The sequence below is a fragment of the Haemaphysalis longicornis genome, unplaced genomic scaffold (assembly GCF_048455015.1).
Source record: "Haemaphysalis longicornis isolate Haplotype H1 unplaced genomic scaffold, Haemaphysalis longicornis Haplotype H1 scaffold_2, whole genome shotgun sequence".
NCBI lineage: Eukaryota > Metazoa > Arthropoda > Arachnida > Ixodida > Ixodidae > Haemaphysalis > Haemaphysalis longicornis.
Window position 1 is genome coordinate 119346475 of NW_027526295.1, and position 20383 is coordinate 119366857.

General features: G+C 45.4%; 1 protein-coding gene across 1 annotated transcript in view; it reads right to left on the minus strand.

Moving 5' to 3' along the window:
- Positions 1-2741: 2741 nt before the first annotated feature.
- The window catches only part of LOC144169159 (uncharacterized), a 40939-nt gene continuing 23297 nt past the window's right edge, over positions 2742-20383 (minus strand). Inside the window, exons 4-5 of the mRNA XM_077698190.1 lie at positions 13600-13698; positions 2742-2972 (exon numbers count right to left, since the gene is read on the minus strand). Coding sequence (XP_077554316.1) covers positions 2791-2972; positions 13600-13698 — 281 coding nt within the window. The 3' untranslated portion in view covers positions 2742-2790. The remainder of the gene's footprint in view (positions 2973-13599; positions 13699-20383) is intronic.

A 20383-nucleotide genomic window follows, 5' to 3' on the forward strand; every position in this document is an offset into this window, starting at 1 on the left:
TTCACGGAAACTTCGCAGTTGAAGAAAAATTCGTCCTGGTCCAGGATTCGAACCCGGGACCACTGCTTAACCGGAGCAGTCGCTCTACCAACTGAGCTAACCAGGAGGCTAGTCGTTAGTAGCGCGAAAGCGAATTGACCAACAACTCGAAGTGAAGGACAGGTATTAGTCGACCCCATTTAGGGAAATCCCCAAGGTGGAGTAAGTTTCTGTAAAGGAAAGTTTGACATCCACCTAAATGCAGCCATACGGCTACAAAGGAAAGCTATACAGCTTTCACGGAAACTTCGCAGTTGAAGAAAAATTCGTCCTGGTCCAGGATTCGAACCCGGGACCACTGCTTAACCGGAGCAGTCGCTCTACCAACTGAGCTAACCAGGAGGCTAGTCGTTAGTAGCGCGAAAGCGAATTGATCAACAACTCGAAGTGAAGGACAGGTATTAGTCGACCAGATTTAGGGAAATCCCCAAGGTGGAGTAAGTTTCTGTAAAGGTAAGTTTGACATGCACCTAAATGCAGCCATACGGCTACAAAGGAAAGCTATACAGCTTTTACGGAAACTTCGCAGTTACGTTATGAGTGTTTCTGAGCAGTAGCCCTATTGGACACATCGACTGCGAAGCCCGCTGTTCACCTAGTATGGCTCTTTGCCCTTTCACACTACATGAGATGCACCTTACAGCGAAGTTAGTTTCTGTTTCAGTTACGCCGCATAGGCTTTTTCATGTAAATTACGAAGTGCGCCGTTTAAAGAACAATGGGTTTAATACACTCAGTCTTCTTTCAGCCGATAAACGTTTCAATTACCTTCTGTGTCCTCCCTACTTGTTCCAATGTTTCCCACGGCCTGTTGGATCACTGGTTCTCACCTTCGTTTTCAGCGAAGTCATCCGTCACCATCTTTGTTCGTTCTGTTTTTTGTCCATTGCTGATGTAACGCTTGTTTGAAACCGTCGACCACTTCATTATTGTAGGTAGAGGTTGGTGCCCAGGCTGGTATTCTCTTTTACGTCTATCGATTGTTTGGCTTGCCCAGAAGAGCGATTATTGCACTCTTAACAAATTTCTAGACAGACCCCGCTCTTGGTCTATGACCCACACACCAAACTCTTTTCAATTTAATTTGTCTATGTACTGGGTATTACAGAATACTTTACATTGCCTTGGTTTCTTCCTGTCCCTATCAGCACAAAATATCCCACTATAGTGCTCTAAAACCTTCCCTTCTTTTACTAACCTCTCTTATTGCACAAAATGTTCGCTATTGGCTGAGGCCTAGTTTACTAGCACAGCTGAGAGGGCCTTCTAAGCGTGAATTTAAATCTGCAAAAAAACGTTGCCTAATGGGAAACCCAGGGCAGGCGGGTCGCACTCCGCGCGCCATATTAAAACAGTTGTATTGTGCCGCAAATTGGAAATGAGAATATAACAGCTGAAGATGTAGGAGGGCAACTAATAAGATATAATTTGTGGTTTCCTCAAGAAGACTACTAAGTAATTGAGGAGCACCGAATTTGTTTTATAGCGTATAGGTTTGAGGTTATGAGACTGGCCTAAATGTTGTACTTAGTCACCAAACAATGTTGACGCTGTAGGCGTTGTGTAAACTGCGTGACTAAAATTTACTTTTCATACATCACTTTCTTTATAACTTGCGCTAGATATATACTCCGAGACTATAGAGCGCCTTCTGTAAAAATAACTGTGCTCACAATCTTATGTATCAAATTTACGCAGGCCCTATTACAGCAATGTAGCTGTTTATCCAAACACATCCTGTGAGATGCTCTGGCATAGAAGGTGAGATAGGCTTGAGTAGTAGTAACGTACTCCCGCGGATGACAATGGTGTGCCTAAAATTCTGATATCCGATCTGCGAAAAACAATACAAATCGGCCTCCACCCGTAATATTTAGTTGTATCCTACTACAAACATACCGAATAACAATATTAAAAACAAATTTATAAATGAAATGAAAACGTCTGCAAACATACGTCTGTAAAAAAATTGCGTGCATGGCTTCAGCGGGGCGGTAATTTGGTTGTTGACGTTTCTACAGCCTTTCAAACTTTTTGTGGTTGTTTAGGCTGAGTTCGTTCTGAAAAAGTAGGACCCCTTTTACCTTATAAATTGCAGCTAGAAGTTAGGAGTGTACTCTGCCGCTCTGTTAACTTCATGTTTGCCGTGATGTACTCTTCATTATTTATAAAACACAATTCCAACAATTTCCCAAAATAACGGCAGGGTTATTGAGAGAGAATAATGCCCTAAAGTTTTTTACCGCTTATAAGTTGCTACAACTACACAGGCTCACACTTACTGTAACCAGCTGAGTGAACTTTACGTTAAAAAACGCATGTGCCCTAAGCCGTTGTTCAAACATATTGAGCACAGGCAGCATTTATGACACTGTCAATTGGTATAAATTACACCCTACGTTATTTTAAAAAGTCTGTGTGCTTTCTTCAGAATAAGGTGCCCGTGGTAATAATTATGTTAAGATCTTGAGGAATCAACTAAAAAACATGGCGAAAGACATGGTCTATAACTCAATTACCGATGGTTTGTTAAGTGGTGGCTCAAGCTGCAATTCAAAAACCGTATTTCCTTTACCCGCCCTTTCCATCCATACAAGCTCCGCCGAAGAGGTGCAATAAATACAGTGTCCTTAAAATATGTAGCAAGAAAGAGGCAGAAACTTCAGTTCATTATACCTTTATGAATTTCTATATTTGCATGTGCGACGCAAACAGCTTTTGGGTCTTTTTCTGGAGAAGAAACACGCTGTTTTAATCACTCCCGCACAGGTCAGGTCGGTGTGCATTATAGTTTACACTTATGTTGCATTTGGTCTTGAAATACTCTTCGCAGCATGTCCCTTTAGGCAAACGTATTTTTGTATCATTTCTTCTTATTTGTCTTTTCCAGAGTTCGCACTTTTGAATGGGTCTATTGTTTCTTTTGTGTGAACCTGAAACCCCAAAACAGTGTTCCATATGTTACACAAACGAGCGTTTCTTATTTGCGCTGTAACAAGGGCATTGATACCAGATGGCGTGTGATAAAAGTTTGGCTGATTTTCTGCAGTGTAACGAAATTACGTGTTTAATGTGCCTGTTCGATCACGTTACATGGGAAGAATTTTCCCTTTTTCGGAGAATTCGTGGTTGCAAAGTTTGCAAAAAAGAAAAAAAGAAATCTTTAATAGATGCAGGGAATTTTAAGAGTCGTGGAGTAAAAAGGAAAAAACTAATATCAGCAAACCGAACCTGGCATCACTCATAACTTTTTTTTGCTCTAAAAAGACACCTTAATTAACCCTCCGCTGAATTATGTTCAAATTCCGGCCGCAGTATGCGTGGAAGCCACAAGTATACAAGAAAACTTCAAATCAAGTCCATAAAACAGGAGTGAGCATAGAGCAACACATTCTTTCTGAGTAATATCTATAGGGGAGCGTGAAGTGGCTGCTGCTGAAGGGCTGAAGCCTGCTCGAATGTATTTCTGCAAAATATACAAAAATTTGGCCCAAATCTATGCTGTGAAAGTGGTTGGGAAGCAATGCTTTAAACGACCCTCACAGCAATTGCCCATGCGACGTCACTTGAATTCACACTCCTGGCTCTACAAAGAGTAAAATCAGAAATTTTGCCAGCCGTTACCTGGAATTCGCGGGGGAGGCGTCCAGAACGCAGCAGCCTGGGCACGGCCGGGCTGGAGCGGCAGCCTCCGCCGCTGTATCCCGGCCGTTCCTCGGCAGAAAGAAAAGGGAGAGGACTGTCTTTCGTAGGGTGACACAGCAGAATTTAGCCATTGTAGTGTGCTAGCTCAGGGCTACACCACCGCGCGATAGAAGCGCCGACACTGAAGCAATTCGGCATGTGTGTTTAGTGACGCCCATTTATACCACCAGTTAACTAACTGGTGGTATAAATGGGCGTCAGTTGGAGGATCGCGAGAAAATTGAGGGAACTTTTATAATCGCTGTTTATCCGAACTAGTTCCTCCATTCTTGTTTTGTAACACTTCTGAAAACACAACCGAATTGGTATTCGGCAATTTAGAAAACGGAATTTATTCATGGGAAGCAGTGTGCAATAGGTGGCGTTTCTCCAGTGGCCAGACGTCTGTAGGTATTCTCTACATTTTGTTTTCTACCTTTGCAAACCAATCCTTAACGCATCTTTGCCGTACGATCTCTAAATTCCGTCGGGTCCGGATTACCCAGGAGGTACTGTCGAACAAGGTAATCGAGCCGCGCGAAGGAACCCCGCAATAGACATAAAGCTGCGCCAAAACAGGTCCAAAACAACCGTCGCTAAAGCATACAACAAAGCCATCCCGCGACGCACCCGTCGATGAGACGAGGTACCTGCGCTCAGGGAACGCTGGGTAACCATTCGCCGCGCCATATACAGTGTGCTCCGTGAGTGAAAACCGTCCTCCCCCTCCGCGGCGGCATTGGGAGTATCTTGTCCCGCACGCCACGAAGGAACCGTTGGGTGGAAGAGGTGGAAGCTTTGCTTTAAGATGTATTCCGGGTGCGCCTTAGTCGGCGTGCTGTTAACTACAGATGGCGCTTGAAGTGTCGGTGCTGAGCTAAAACTACCTTAATTACCCAACATTAGGTTGTTTTTTCTTAGGGGCACTATTAACTAACATTTTTAGCGTGTAAACTAAGCATGGCGTTTGGTACAGAGCGTAAGATAAATAGTGAAATGCTGCTCAGCGGCAATTTTAGTGGAATACTGTTAGCGCTGAAATTCTGGTTCTCTGACGCCTGAGAAAAACCAATAAATACGTAATTTTATTCATTTTCCTCGAATACACCTACGGTTTTGTGTTCCTGAACAATGTCGACAAATATGGAGCATTCTAACGGATGTATTGGTTGCGAAATGCTTTGCCCACGTGAATGCCCCATTAAAACGTTTTCCAACTTTTCATTCGCCGGCTGAATCGATTTACGCAAAGCAGTGTTGTACGCGTTCTCTAATACAGGAACAAAAGCTCGTTCCTCGTTCCTGCCAAATTTTGGAACGATTTCCGGTTACAAGTTCAATTATGGCGAAAAGAACGCGATCCAGTTTCACTACCTATATTGGAACGTCTCGTTACATTAGCGTTACATTACGTTTAAAAAATCAGAAGATTTGTACACAAGCAATTGCTCACGTGATACATCTTCTCACTCTCACTCAAACTCCCAAGTACTCATCAAAGTAAAATTATAACAGTTTGAAACCGACCAACTAAAGGAACTCTGAATGCTGGTCAGCGACCTTCGGGCGGTCTCTCTCAGGCGAGTGAAATTAAGCTCAACAATGACGAAATTCATGTCCTTCGTCAACACGACGCCTGCAATACAAAAGGACCTGGCATTCCCGTCGACCCATTCCCGCCAGATAGAGGACAGTCCGCGCCGTGACCAACTGCTTGGGTACTCTGTAACTTCGAGCAGGACAATATCCCGAGACACTGCGGTGCGCCCACTCTATTGATAGCCGGTGACCGTTCGAATGACCTCACATTGGGCGGAACTCGCGCGACAACAACGCACCCGCGCCTCCCGCACACAAATGCGGTAATAACTCCTAACAGTGTATAGATACGGATGTATCACAAGGAACCGCGCAGCGCCACTCGGACTTCAATCTTTCTCCGGCAGAGAACAATTTTGTCGGCCACACGCCCATCCTGGCCTCCCCAGGCAAACAATGAAAGGTGAAAAGCATCCTCGCGGCTGCGCTATTCACCCTTTCGAACGCCGGGTAAGCTCACCCGGCATGAAAGCAAGCACAAGCTGCGGCCCGCTGTTTGATTACTCTTCTTCTTTTGACCTTCGAAGAAGCACGTTTTGCTGAAGGGGGGGGGGGGGGGGCAACTTGGACAGCTTATAGAAAGAGAAACACAGTAGCGACTCCTGGATTTTTGTACTTGAGCCTTCGCATAAAAAAAAGCGAACTCCTAGCGATGTAACATTTGCAGAAGGAACTCAGTTCCTGCCGTTCCTTCATAAACATAACGAGTTACCGTTACAGTTCCAGCGATCCTCAATGAAATAGTGGCGTTCCTCCGTTCCTCCAAAGAGGAGCTAGTTACAGGAACGCCATGCCTTGGAACGACGTTCCGTACAACACTGACACAAAGGCAGACAGGGATACAAACATATGAACATTTTCGCCTTCCAGTAGCCAAAAAAGACCAATGTCGTTAAACATATTTCGAAAGTACACAACAGTCGCATTCGCAGCTTGAATGCAAGCCGCTTGCAAGGTGAAGGTAGCGGTGGCGGTACACATGTGGCTTTTGTTGGCGCCTAGCGAGCCAAACAAGCTTTTGATGGTAGTTTTCATTGTGCTTGTCAAGTAGCGAGGGGAACGGCCGCAAAGTTCCACAGCAACGAACAGGAGGTCCAACTAGGGTTCCGGCTTCATATTCTTAGGAAGCGTTAAGCAGCCCCAGAAATTTGCTATAATCGCCTTTAGCTCGCATTGCGAATTTTGGAGTTTTTGCAAGTGCTGGAGTGACGTCTCTGTGCAGTCGACTCTTAAATATGGGACTTCAAGGTAATATGTAACGGCTTATTAAAAGCTTCTACCCTTCGACGCCAAAGGCTTCAGCACTTCGACGCCAGTAGTTCTAAACTGTCCTTAAAAGCCAACTGCACTCAAAATTTCGACCGCTTGAAAACCGATTTTCGTATAGCCTGCCTTAAAAGAAAGCAACATGCAGAATACAACAGCTGAAATAGGCGCGTAGACGCCGCAAGCAGCCAGAAAAAAATCGGCGATTTTGAAACCGAAACCGAGGAGAGCGCGGCCATTGTAGGGACGTTGCAACCGTCCTGGGAGCCGACGGACGGTCACCAGCTGGGGAGAAAGTCTCCGCCCAAGCTCTACGCGTGTAGCGGGCAGCGAATCGGTGAAGCGTGCGCAGCAGACCTCGACCGGTCCTCCAGCCGCGTAGCTGGCAAAAGTAAGAAGCCCTCGTCGGATGGAATGTCACAGGCACGTCATGGCTGTTTACGCGATCTGCCGGCAGGTGCAGCGTGGTCTGCGGCGGAGCTTTCTTAAACACTTCTGATCGAATAACGAGGCGTTTCACGGGGCTACCACATGTGTCCCAGCTAATTTGGGGGTACTTACGGCACATCAAAAATAAATTTGGGCGAGGTGAAACTTGAGTGCAGTTGGCCTTTAAAGGCAATCGCAATGAAAAAAATGCGTAAGCTTTAAATGCTCTATTTAACGAAAATAAGGCTCTGTAGAGGATACAACCAAGAAAACAGAATCAATAGTGCTTTGACGACGCGTCTTAAGAACCATGTACAGCCGTGATACGTAAACAGGGCAGTCCTAAAATACCACAAAAATGAAATTCCAAAAACAAGAAAAGAAATTCGAGCAGAAGCCAGCGCATCGAGCATCCGCTCTGTGGCAGTCACACTGCGCTCGTTGACAGCACTACAGGTTGTGCTCATAATGCTACTGCCATCAAATCCCCCGAACGCAGCACAGAAAATGTAATTATTTATGAACACCCGAGTGCACTCCGTTTTGCTAACCTCCAGAATGAGATTCTCTCTTAGTTAGAACACAGACTATGTCAAATGCTCTGCAAAATTCAATTGGTACATATTATCTCAAAGGACGCTAGAAATAAATACCGAAGCACGCATGGCTGCAGTGAATCCGCAGTCAGAGTTGTTTCCGCCCCCATTCAAGCCTTCGTACGACTGAGCCCAAGCATTTGAAGCCGTGCGCTTGAGCCCTTCGTTTTTGTGAACCCGTTTAAGTTCCGGGAAATTATGAGTACTTTTTAGATGAGTCGTCATCCGGGGTTTGTTTGAGTCTCATATGAGGTATGAGACTGGGTAAGTCTGAGTATACGTCAGTTATGAATCGAACGTGATTGTCAACCCACATCAGTCATGACAAAGAAGACGTTTATGTGTCTCGTGAGGTCAAGATAAGTTCCAAGTTATTGTAACTTGTTAGTGAGGCTGAGACGTGTACTTGCTAAGAGATGGTGTTTGATTCAGAAAACCTAAACGCGCGCAGCTATAAAATCGACATTTTGCAACACTAGATGCAGAGCTCAGCAGTCAGCCTAAGCTTAATTGGCGGTTTATTACAAAGTAAATAAATTAATTGGCGGTTTATTACAAAGGGGCACGACACCGCATCTGGAATGGGTCGCTTACCACTGCTGTATTTACAGGCTGTACTGCTCATGGGCTTCAGCTCGTGGGCTCCCGATCCTTGGCTGCAGTGCCAATCAGAACCAGCTTCGTTCCAGTCGACATCGTTCTGTGCACAGCCACGTTTGGACGGAAACAGTTCCCTCGTCTGGCTACCGGGATCGTCAACTGATATCGTCACCGCCGCCGGTTATAAGCGCCCGCCTACAACTTTTTCCTTTGGGCACGACACCGCATCTGGAATGGGTCGCTTACCACTGCTGTATTTACAGGTTAGTTACCTTGAGTGCGCTGTTTGTGTGAAGAGCGACAATCGTTTTTTGATTGCGGTGTCGTGCCCACCGACATTGTTAGATTCTGTGAGGCGAGCATGCTGCCTTCCGGCACGCCCGTGCCATGCTCTGTTTGAACTGTTGCTAATTGTTTGTGGCGATATTGAGACCAACCCTGGGCCTACTCTGGAAAAAAAAGTCGCCACAGTTTTGGAGGTTGTCGGCAGGCTAGAAGCTGGGCAGGCCAGAATACTCAGTGAATTGAAAAGTGTTCGGGAAAGGCAAGATGTGGCTGAAAAGCAGATTAAGCAATTGACGGAAAGAGTTACCGCCTTGGAAACCGCAAAGACTTCAGTTGATTCCACTGTAGTCGATTCTTTACATAATGAGTCGTTGCGCAATATTACTGATAGGATACAGTCTATAACGATGAGATGTGATGACGCGGAAAACAGGCAACGGCGGGACAATCTGCTCTTTTTTGGTATAGATGACATAGACAAAGAAGACTGGGCAACATCCGAGCAAAAAATAATAACTTTTTGTTCTGAAAAACTTAGCATCTCCCTAACAAATGACCACTTTGAACGGGTACATAGACTGGGAAAGTACAACACGGATAAGCAGCGGCCAATCATTGCTAAAATGAGTTCCTTTAAAGACAAACAAAAAGTTCTTTCTGCCGCGCATAAACTAAAGGGTACCAACTTTTCGATTGGTGAGGACTTCTCACCATCTACACGTTATTGCAGGAAAAAATTAATTGAATTCGCCAAACGCTTAAAGAAGCCGATAAAGTTGTCAGTGGACAAACTGCGCATTGACAACGAGACCTACATGTATGATCACGCAACGGATTCCGTTATTCTTAACAAAACATAGCAAAGAAAGCATGCACACGCAACGGAACCTAAGCGTTCAGACTACTTTAACAAGTCACCATTCATGCAGTTATGCTTTACTAACATACGCAACCTTATACCCAAACGCGATCAGCTTTGCTCGTTCTTAGAAGATAGTAACCCTGACATTTTAGCAATAACAGAGACTTGGCTTCATTCTGATATACCCGATCACGAGCTTCTCCCCGATAACAGCACCTACAACATATTTAGGCATGACCGCGATAAAAAAAGAGGTGGTGGCGTTCTACTAGCTATTAAAAAAACACTGTCATCTTTTGGCGTCAACACAGACTCCACTATTGAAATTGTATGGACCGCATGCATCACATCAGCAACAAAAATATTGATAGGTGTATGCTATCGCCCTCCCGACTCGGATAACTTGTTTGTAGAAGAGCTGCGCAAAAGCGTTGATTCAGCAATTGAGCAATGCTCTCCTGATAATATATACTTACTCGGCGACTTTAATTTTCCCTAGATTAATTGGTCCCTCTTAACTTCTACCTGCCATGAAGCAATAGAATTTGTAAATCTAACCCTAGATTATAACCTGTTTCAAGTTGTCAAGGAACCGACTCGGGGTACAAACATTTTAGACTTAATTTTAACTAACGCTCCTGAGACTGTTAGTGCTATTCTGCACATAGATGGTTTCAGTGACCATAAGCTACTTCAAATAACACTTAGCCTCCCAACCCACGTATAACATAGTACTATTAAACAAATTCGGGACTATAACAAAGCTAATTACGAAGATATGAATGATGAATTGGCAGTTTTTTACGATCAGGTTTTCCTTCCATCTTTCCCGTACCGATCAGTCAACGAAAACTGGGTTCTCTTCAGAAACAAAATTATTACTTTGGTTGATAAATATATTCCCCTAATCTCTATCTCTAACGACAATAAAAATCTTTGGTTTAACAAAACGCTTGAGTCTCATAGGTCAAAGAAGAAGCGGCTCTACAAAATTGCAAAGCGCACTTCGAGCCCTTCAGATTGGGAAAAATACAACGATTCTTTGAAAGAGTACTGCTCCGAAGTAAGCAAAGCGAAATCTAAATATTTTACTCAGGACTTGCCATCCATGTTAAATACTAATCCGAAAAAATTCTGGCAAGTAATTTCCGCTCGCAATGCTACCAGTTCTGTCAGCATACAAGATGCTAACCATATGCCTCTATCAGATGTAGATAGCGCTTCAGTGTTGAACTCATTTTTTTCATCTGTGTTCACGTGCGAAGATCATTCCAGAGTGCCCGAAGTTTCCGAGTTGGATTACACATTCATGGCACCTATTGCCATCAGCGCTGAAGGGATTGCGATTCTTATTGGAAAACTTAAATTATCAACTTCTTCAGGCATTGATAACATTAATTCTAAGGTGCTCAAAAACACGTCATTATGCTCAAGTAAAATCCTGTACCATATCTTCACGCAATCTTTATCAACAGGACAACTGCCGGCTGTTTGGAAAATAGGTAAAGTAGTTCCCTTATTTAAAAGTGGCAATAGATATTCACCAGAAAATTATCGCCCCATATCACTAACATGCATTTGCTGCAAGATGCTTGAGCATATAATTTCTTCGCACATTTATTGTCATTTAGAAACCAATAACTTCTTTTTTGAGAATCAGCATGGATTTAGGCGAGGTTTTTCATGCGACACCCAGTTACTCGAATTTACCACTGATCTTCACTTCAATATGGATAATAATTTACAAACTGACTGCATTTTCCTGGACTTTTCTAAAGCATTCGACCGCGTACCTCATTTCCGTCTGATTTCAAAATGAACAGAACTTCGTTTAGATTCGCTAACCTTATCGTGGATCCGTAACTTTTTGTCCTTTCGACAGCAGTTCACTCTGGTTAATAACTCTTCCTCTCCAATTTCCGATGTCACCTCCGGAGTGCCTCAGGGTAGCGTCTTGGGGCCACTACTTTTTCTAATCTACATTAATGATCTTCCAACTAATATTTCTTCGTCAATACCGCTTTTTGCTGATGATTGTATTCTATACCGTTCTATCACTAGTACCGATGACCACCTTGCTCTCCAGAAAGACCTTAACCTCATTAACAACTGGTGTGGTGCATGGCAAATGACTTTAAATTTATCTAAATGTAAAGTAATATCTTTTAGTCGAAAAACATTAACTGTTGCATTTGATTACTACATAAACAATTCCAACGTATCACGGTCATCTTCGTATAAATACCTCGGCGTCCATCTCACTTCTAATCTTACTTGGGCGGCACATTTAACCTACATATCTGCAAACGCATCAAGAACCCTAGGATACTTGCGTCGAAACCTACGAAACGCGCCAAATAACGTCCGCAAACAAGCTTACTTAACCTTTGTTCGCCCACAGCTGGAAGTCGCATCACCCATATGGTCCCCCTTCCAAGCCTATCTCATTAACCAGCTAGAAGCTGTGTAAAACAGAGCGTCACGGTTCATTTCACGCATTTACAGTCGCCCCTCGAGCGTCACACAAATAAAGCATGATCTCTCATTACAGCATCTAGACATACGGCGCACAGTTGCCCTCCTGTCTTTGCTTCATAAATATATTCACGCGTCCAGGCCACCACCCTTCCCACTAACCACACCATTGTGCATGTCTAAACGACTACACAATCAGCGAAGCATCACACGCATCTTTGGAAAAACAAATTCATTCAATTCATCGGCTTTGCCTCGTGCCATAGCACTCTGGAATGACCTACCCGACGTCATTGTCAATTTAACTAATCATGAAATTTTTCGCGAGCAATTAATGATACATCTATCTCAATAGCATTGTATAACCCCCTTCAATTCTGTTTTTGTTCTTTGTGCTTTTTTTTGCGACTGCGAAATTCTTGTTGTTGCTTGAAACCCCTCCTTGTCATTTGCGCAACCACTGTTATTAGTTCCAATGTATTGACTTGTATTGTGGAAGAAGTGTCACCCACTAGCGTTCTTTCCTGTGTACCCCCCTTACTCTATGCTCCGTAATAGAGCCTGTAAGGTATTTTTTAAATAAAATAAAATTTGGGGGCAAGGTTGAGTCCCTGGCTTGTAAAGCATTCGCTGAGCTACATGTGAGAATATTGCGCGACTCGCACGAAAAAAGATATACAGAGTGTGGTTGTTGGTTAATACTGCTTTAGATTTGTGCGAGCGCTTTTGTTTCGCTTGACATGTAGCACTTTTGTTGAGCATACCGACGTGACAAGCAACATCGCACAGATGACACGTCATATGCCGGCTAGGTCTTAATGGGGCGGCATATGCACATCGGTCAGTGCGATGGAGTCTTCGCATCAGTTGAGGACAAGGGCATCCAATCGCGCTGCTTTAGCCCAACACCTCTAATTTGGGATCAGGTCAAACACAAATGTTTTTTTTCTTTCAGGAGCAACGTGGAAATTCCTCTGATATATTTAGTTCTGCCACTTTGCAATGGCGCGAGCACTCACCATCCTCTTCCAAAACGAGTGGGAGAAAGGCGCCTTTCTTTTCCTCTTCTCAATCCGGTGTGAGAGGTATCAAACCGTTCACGTATCCACCAAAAGAATCTGCATTTTTTTTTACGGTGTAGCTTTAAACGAATACGCCACGCACCTGCTTTTTTTTCCTTTTTTAAGCAGAAGCTTAGACCTCAGACACTCATTCCCGAACTACAATGTTTCGGCGAAAAGTTCAATTCTGCCTGACTCCTCCCCGCGTAGGCAGACGAACACATTTATGCGTCCTGCAGTAGCAAAGCATTTCGACCCTAAAATGATGGGCGGTGTCTGCACTGTGGGGCGGTGTCCGACACCTTCAATATGGTGTGGGCATGCCAGAGGAACCCTGCGTTATCCCCCAACCCTTCCTCTACTAGAGAGGCAAGGGATGCAGCCCTGCTCAATTGCTTGGAGTCTCAAAAGGTCTCTAGTTCGACGGGCGAGAGCGGCGGCCTTGACCAATGGGGTCCCGGATATTGACTGCACCTGTGCGGAGGGCCGCAGGCCCTAACTCTCTTTTCTTTTAAACAAAAATGAAGTTTCAGTCCTCCTGCTCCTCCTCCAGCTCCCCGCGTAGGTGGCATGCACCGCCGGAAATACAAACCTAACACCGCGAGTTCTCGCGTTGATCCCGTATAGTGGAAAGATAACTTCCACAAGTCACCGAAACGAAATAAGATTCCTAATTATTCCTAATTAATATTGAGGTACTCACGGAGTAGTTTGGTTTCATCGGTGAGTACTTGAATCACAGCGCAGTTCTTTCTCGTATAGACGAACTTCCACTTGGCGGCCGGAATGTGGTATCCCTCACCTAGTTACAGACAACGTAGAAGTATTAACGTCAGCAAAGAGAAGAAATAAAGTGTAGAATTACTAGTTCGAAAAAGAAAGCTTTATTACTGGAAACAACAATCTCTCTTCAAAATACGATTTACTCTGAGCGGTGATCACTTTATTTCTAAGAAATATTGAGTAGGCTTAGAACGCCGCACATATCAGCGTTACGTGTTGTTCAAATCAACCTTGAAGTTATATCTATTTCATTGCTCTAAACAGCGCCACAGAGGGTTCAGAAATATTCCATTTCTTAACAGTTTCTTTGCTGCATTTGTTCGATACGCCTGTAGTGTTTTACCCAATGTCCAAAAGAAAGTTGTGTATTGATAGATTAAAAATTGTGCTTCACGTGGAAGTTATATTCAGCTTGATCCTCACTACATGCCAAGCCATGTTACAGTCAAGCTACGTGTACCGGTTTAAAACGTTAAAATTCAATGCGTTAAGTTGGATCTCACGTGATGACAAGAGATACTGGAATTCCCGCTAATTAGGAAGGCGAACATCGCGGGCAAGGTATGCTACATCACAACGAAAATAGAATTCGTAATGCGGCCGTGAGCTTCTGAAGGCAGTGTCTCGTCACTTCCCGATCGGCCAGAGTGGTGTATTGATCGCATACAGGCAGTTTTAAAGGACCCCTGCAGCGTTTTTCTTACAGGTACTTTTTGTTGGGTCCTACTTCTGTTGTTTGTGTCGTTCAGATTCTGACGCAAATTGAACTATCTGAGTCGTTGCGGAAATGAGAAGGTTATATTCAATTTTTACGTCAACAAATACAAAAAAATGCGACACTGCCTACAACACCCCCGAAGCCTGCGCATATGACGACATAACGCGGGGACCCAACGCGCCCTAGGGTTGGCTAAGCTTTGATATATTTTGTACAGGTCATTGTATCGACCAACTGGGCCTAAATAATACTTTAGGTCGTGTTTTTCCTTTAGAAAGGCATAAATAAAATCATGCACCACCCGTCTAACGACGACGATGGTTTACCACGAAGCTATCTCGTAACATATTCTTTCGCTGTCGCCTCAGTTGACCGCATTAACTATGTCAAAGTGGATGTATACGATAGACGCCGGCTTCATAACGCGAGCGAGCCAGGCTAAATTCTGGCCACAGGAAGCGTTTTTTTTTCTTTCACTTCATCCACGATTATTTATTGACACCGTCAGAGAAAGCCGGTTTTTCTGAGGGGCATTTTCGCGTCCCAGATGCCATCAGTGATAACACTAAAGCGTCGCTTTATAACTTGTCCGCAGATAGTAACAGAGCGCAGACACTAGTGCCCGTTTCGCGCGCTTACGCGCTCTTTCAAGCCGCGAATGAACCGCCCTCAGCATCGTCCAGTGTCTGCGCGCTTCGTTAAAATACATTCCAAATCACCCTTCCGCATTCCATATGACGACGTGTATCCTCGACTGGTCGAAATGTACGGGTTTTTTTCATGGGGAGTGGGAAGCGGCACCTTGTGTGTTTGAGAACGTGGTGTGGTCGCGCACGCCGGTGCGCTGTCGGGGGTACCTTTGGACCAGTACGAACAAAACGACGACGACTGGGAAGGGGAAATAGCAAGGTTGCGTGAAAAGACAACAAAGTGGGGCAGTCGTGCATTGTCGGGTTTTGCTCGTGCCACAGCCTGCAATCTTTTTCTTTTAGCCAAACTGTGGTACGTGTTACAAATCCTTCATTCTTCCACAGTTCATGTTCAGAGAATACATCGTGTGTTTGCTGTCTTCATATGGTCATCGGTGTGGGAGCGCTGTAGTAGAACTAATCTCTTTCGACGGGTGAGGGAAGGTGGTGTCGGCCTATGTCACATTTATGTCAGACAGCTTGTCAACCGGTTTTCGTTTTTACGAGACTCGCAAGAACCCTTTCTACGAACTTTCATGCAAAGATCACTAGCCAGTTCATTGCCCATGTTTATTGTCTCCTCTGCGACTGAAAGAGGTGGAACAATGAAAGGCTACATGCCGGAGGTAGTAGACTCGGTCAAGGTTTTTTTTCTGTGCGGTTTTCTCTCGAGTACCTAACAACCGTATCGAGGTGGGCGCTCACCAAGAATTTGAAGGAAATGTTATTCCCGGTACCCCTGTATCGATCGTTATACAGCTCTATTCTTGGTCAGGATGTTTTATTTCGTGTAATCAAAATGGCTGTCCCAGCGTCCGGGAAAACATTTTTTCTTTAAGTTACACACCAACACCCTCCCTGTTAAAGGGGCCCTGAAAGGCATTTTGAGCACACTAAATGAACTAGCGCAATCGCTAGATTGGGTCGCCAACGTCACCTGTGCCAAGTATTACTCTTTTACGCGCAGCGGAAAGCTCACACTTTTGTTGCAAAGTTTGTCGCTTTTTTCTCACCCTTTCCTTCGTGTTTTTGGACGCCGCCATCTTCACATGTCTACATCATCGATTCCCAGATGTTCGTCATGAGCTAGACATCCTGCTATTGGGCGGCTTTTTCACGCACTTCCGGCAAAGAGATGAGTCGTCTGCTCACCGTCGGCTCGCCGGCTGATCTGCCAGCGGAGTGCCGGAGTGCTTTGACATTTTACGACAAACGAAACAAGTGTAAACAAACGCTTAACCGTTTGTATTGAATGCAACACGGCCATAACACGACGTGGATTTTATCTTACGTGAGTACGTACCATAAAGAAAGTCCCGTGGCACTTCTTTGGTGCAATCGCAGAGAACACCCTGAGCCGAATGCGCGGGTTTGACGCGTACATTTTATTCAACTTCAAAACAATCCAGAGATGCGTTTCGAACGAACGCAACGTCACAACATGCGTTGCAAGTCTGAACCGCGATTGACAGACGATGAGTTGCCTCCTCCTGCCCGTCGTAAATACGGCACTCACCTCACACCCGGTTTGCGGGGACGAGCAGCAAGTCACAACTCTGGCGCGCATGCGAGAAGGCTTTTAGCCAGGCACACTGCACATACCCCATGCGAGGTTGAGTGGTACGTCGTTCGAGAAAGATAATCCAGACAATGGGAAGCACTATCCACCCGCAGAAGTACAATGTCGCATTTCATCGCGAAACGAACGCGTCCACAACACACAGGAGGCGATGCACACACACACACACAGCTTCGGTCGCTGCATTGGCTTAGCTGCAAGCTTCGTTCGGACAATCATCGATGCTACGACGATACAGAGCTGCGTGAGGACGACGTGCTAACCACTTCATGTATTTAAAAACACAGGGGCAAAGAACTAGGTTCATCGGAAGCAAAAAATCTTTCCTCCATTATAGTGCCTGAAATATACTGGCTAGTGTGCCGAGGGCGGGCTCCAGGCGGGCGCCGGGAGCGATGTACGCGGCCGTCTGCCGCTTGGGGCGCTGCCGTGCGGGAGTGTGCGCGTTCATCCGGCCCGAGCAGATCGCGCGGTTACCTCCGAGCTGCGTAGCAGACGGCAGCGGCAGAACTTTCCATTCCCGCTGGCGACGAAAGCGAGCGAAAGCGACGGGAATTCTGTCGCGCAACCAAAATTTGTCCCGACCATTCGACAAAAACGATCGTCGCGCGACAAAGCGACGGAATTCCTGCCGCTCTCACTCGCTTTCGTCGCAAGTGCGAACGGGCCTTTATGCGCAATCTCCGCCCCACATAAAACAAGCTCTTGCTTGTCGCGTGAGCATACGGTTGATATCTGACTACGTTACACTGTGCTTGCCAGTGTATTTAAACGATGTCACTAGGTTTGAAACGTACGCGCTCGGCGTGCAGCTTTGTAAACGCAAGCGGTTTCACATACGCACGCTATTTTGCTGCTAATAGAGTTTTAGTACAGCGTTTGTGGCCTTTGCATACGCTAAACGCTAAATTTTTGCGTCCCGCTACGTGACACCGCGATGGGAGTTTTAGTAGAGCGTCTCATCAGTTTCGCGTAGCGACACACTAATGCATACGGCGCCATCTGTCAAATGTTTTCCGAAATGTCTCGCCGGCTGATCTGCTAGCGGAGTGCCGAAGTGTTTGGACATTTTACGACTATCCAAACAAGTGCAAACAAACGCTTTCCCGTCAGTGTTGAATGCAACACATGGGTGCAGCTTGTCAGAACACGGGTTCTCGCTGATCGAGTGCAGCGTTGGTTTGCTCTTCGCCTTCACGTTCATCGCCGCTGATAAAGCGATCCGATCCGGCGCGTTTTGTGCACGGGTTCTGTGTCTGTTGAAAATGTCTTTTTTCACATGCCGCCGGTAGTAGGAATTACAACCACCGCAAAATAACACCCGGCACCAGCGGGGCCACATCTGAGACCGCGCTTTTTTGGATAAACAGTGCGCGGTGCACCAAAGGGAACGAGCGCACGATTCTCCCCACGCGGCTGCGAGTTCGCCGCCGATACAACTGCAGCCCTGCAGCTACGTACACCGCGAAAGGGCAAGGCCAGGCCGCACACATGCGGCCAGGTCATTCGTTCGCTTTTCCAGCCTGTCTCCATGGTGTCTACAGAGATGAAAAAGCCGAAAGAGCTGGCCCGTAGCAGACGGCAGTCTGTGGGAGCGCAATAGCGGAAGTACGTCACCGCTGAGGAGCGGAGCATCATGGGAGGGGAGGCCAACAGCGAAGAAACAGTTGAAAGGAGGACGAAATACGGCGCGACGATAATTCGCGGTTTTTGATTTACGATTTCTCAGCTAATACTCATCGCTTTAACAAAATTCTTGCAGGAGGAGATTGCTAATACATTGCTTTATTTGGTTACTTGTACATCCATGCATCGGCGGAAGGCATTTCAGGACCCCTTTAAAACTTGGGTGGAAGAACAAGGTTTGTTTGTTCCCTGGTCAACAAACTGCACATTATATGGAAAGCCAGAAACAGTTGAGCATGTTTTCACGGAGTACTGGGACGCCATTTTTTGCTGGGATGTCTTGCAAAGGACTTTGAAGAAAGACCTGCCCGTTTCACCAGATGGTATACGGTTTCTGTCTGTACAAAGTGATAGCATTGTGCCGTACAATCTTATCATGGCCCTAGCCCTGCATGCCATTTGGAGGTCGAGGATGGCGGTACGCCATGCTGATCCTGAAGCGCTCACTGTGAGCAAGTACTTTGCACAAAGTATAACCATGGTGTACGAGATCCACAAGCTACAAGACCCTGACCACGAATGGCTGCCAGGTTTGAAAGAACTGTGTACTTTTGATGTTTATTTTAAGTTTTTCCGTCAGCCAAAGCATGGCAGACGGTTTTTAATCTATCCTTGACTGGACGTGTGCTTCGAAAAACGGTAATAAATAAAAAAAAGACGATGTCTATCCTCGGCACAAATCAGCATCCACGCCAGAAGTGGTGTACTCATCGCAAAGCGGCCTGTAGCTTCGTAGTTTTCAGACCGCCTTAAGCGCCTCGATGTTTGATAACGTGGTTTCTCTGGCAAGCACTGTTCCGTTCACCGAAAAATAATCAAATCTTTTTTTCTTTAGCAGCAGTCGACTGCCACCGGACCAATTCAAAGCGCACTTTTTTTTTGTTGGAAAGCTATTACCAAAGTCCGCTGTATTTTTAATGGTGCGTTCTTTTCATGACTAGCTTGGCCTGCGCCGTAGAAATCGCGACTGTGCGATAGCTTTTTAGGAGTAAACGAGGGAGCTATAGGTAAATGTTTCGTGATATTTGCATCACTAGGCTAATCTGCAACATCCGTTCGGGGTAAACGGTATCAGTGCCACAATTTCTAAATAACGACAAACATATACAAACATATTCTTTGATGCCCAGGCATTATAGGCCGCATTTTTGAACCTCGTTCCGGTGCTGGAATCGCCGAGTGGTTAACAGAACGTACTCTTGTTTTGAAGATATGTGGTTCAACCCCGCTGTGGCTTATTTATTTGTGTGCGAGCGTCTCACGAGGTACAGCGTGTTGTTGGGCTAGTTGGCGAAACATTTTGGGATTGAAAAACTACGCATAAAGAACAATACAATGAGGAAAGGACAGAACCGGCGCAGATCTGCACCCGTCCTGTCCTTTTTGTATTGTCTTGTCCTTTATGCGCAGTTTTTCAAACCAAAGGTCTGAGGAGGTCTTTTTAAACAGGATATGCAACTGTTTGTCGACTTTCGGTGAACCCAAAAGTAGAATTCACGTCAAGCCTCAGTTCCAAGACAGAGCGCACACTTCACAGTTCGAATCCCTCGGGCATCATTTTAGGCCAAATTTTGTTATGAACAGCCGCCCTAGTAATCGCAAAATGTCTTGAACGGTAAGGCAGAGTAAAAAAAAAAAAAAAGGCGTGCAACACACATAAACGCAGCAAAGGCCAGGTGATTTCGGCGCCCCGTCTCCTCCTCCTCCTACTTCTGGGCGTCTATCGGCGCGGTTGTCGCGGTGCCGCCAAACGACGCCGTCAACAAGCGAGGGGAGAAGCTTCCGTGGTCAATCAACCATGGGCGTAAAACTTCTGGAACGCAGACGTTCCGCTGCCCTCATTGGTCCCGCGAACGATGAGCCGTCATTGGACAGATTGGGCAGCGAGCGTTGGTTTTCGAGAGATGGAGCAACTGTCAATTTACATGTATTTTAGTATTTAAAAATTGAATAACTTTCAATTCTCTACTGATCTTGATTTTTTTCGTCCATCTCTGAATGACACGTAGAATAGAAATATACCCCGAAAAGT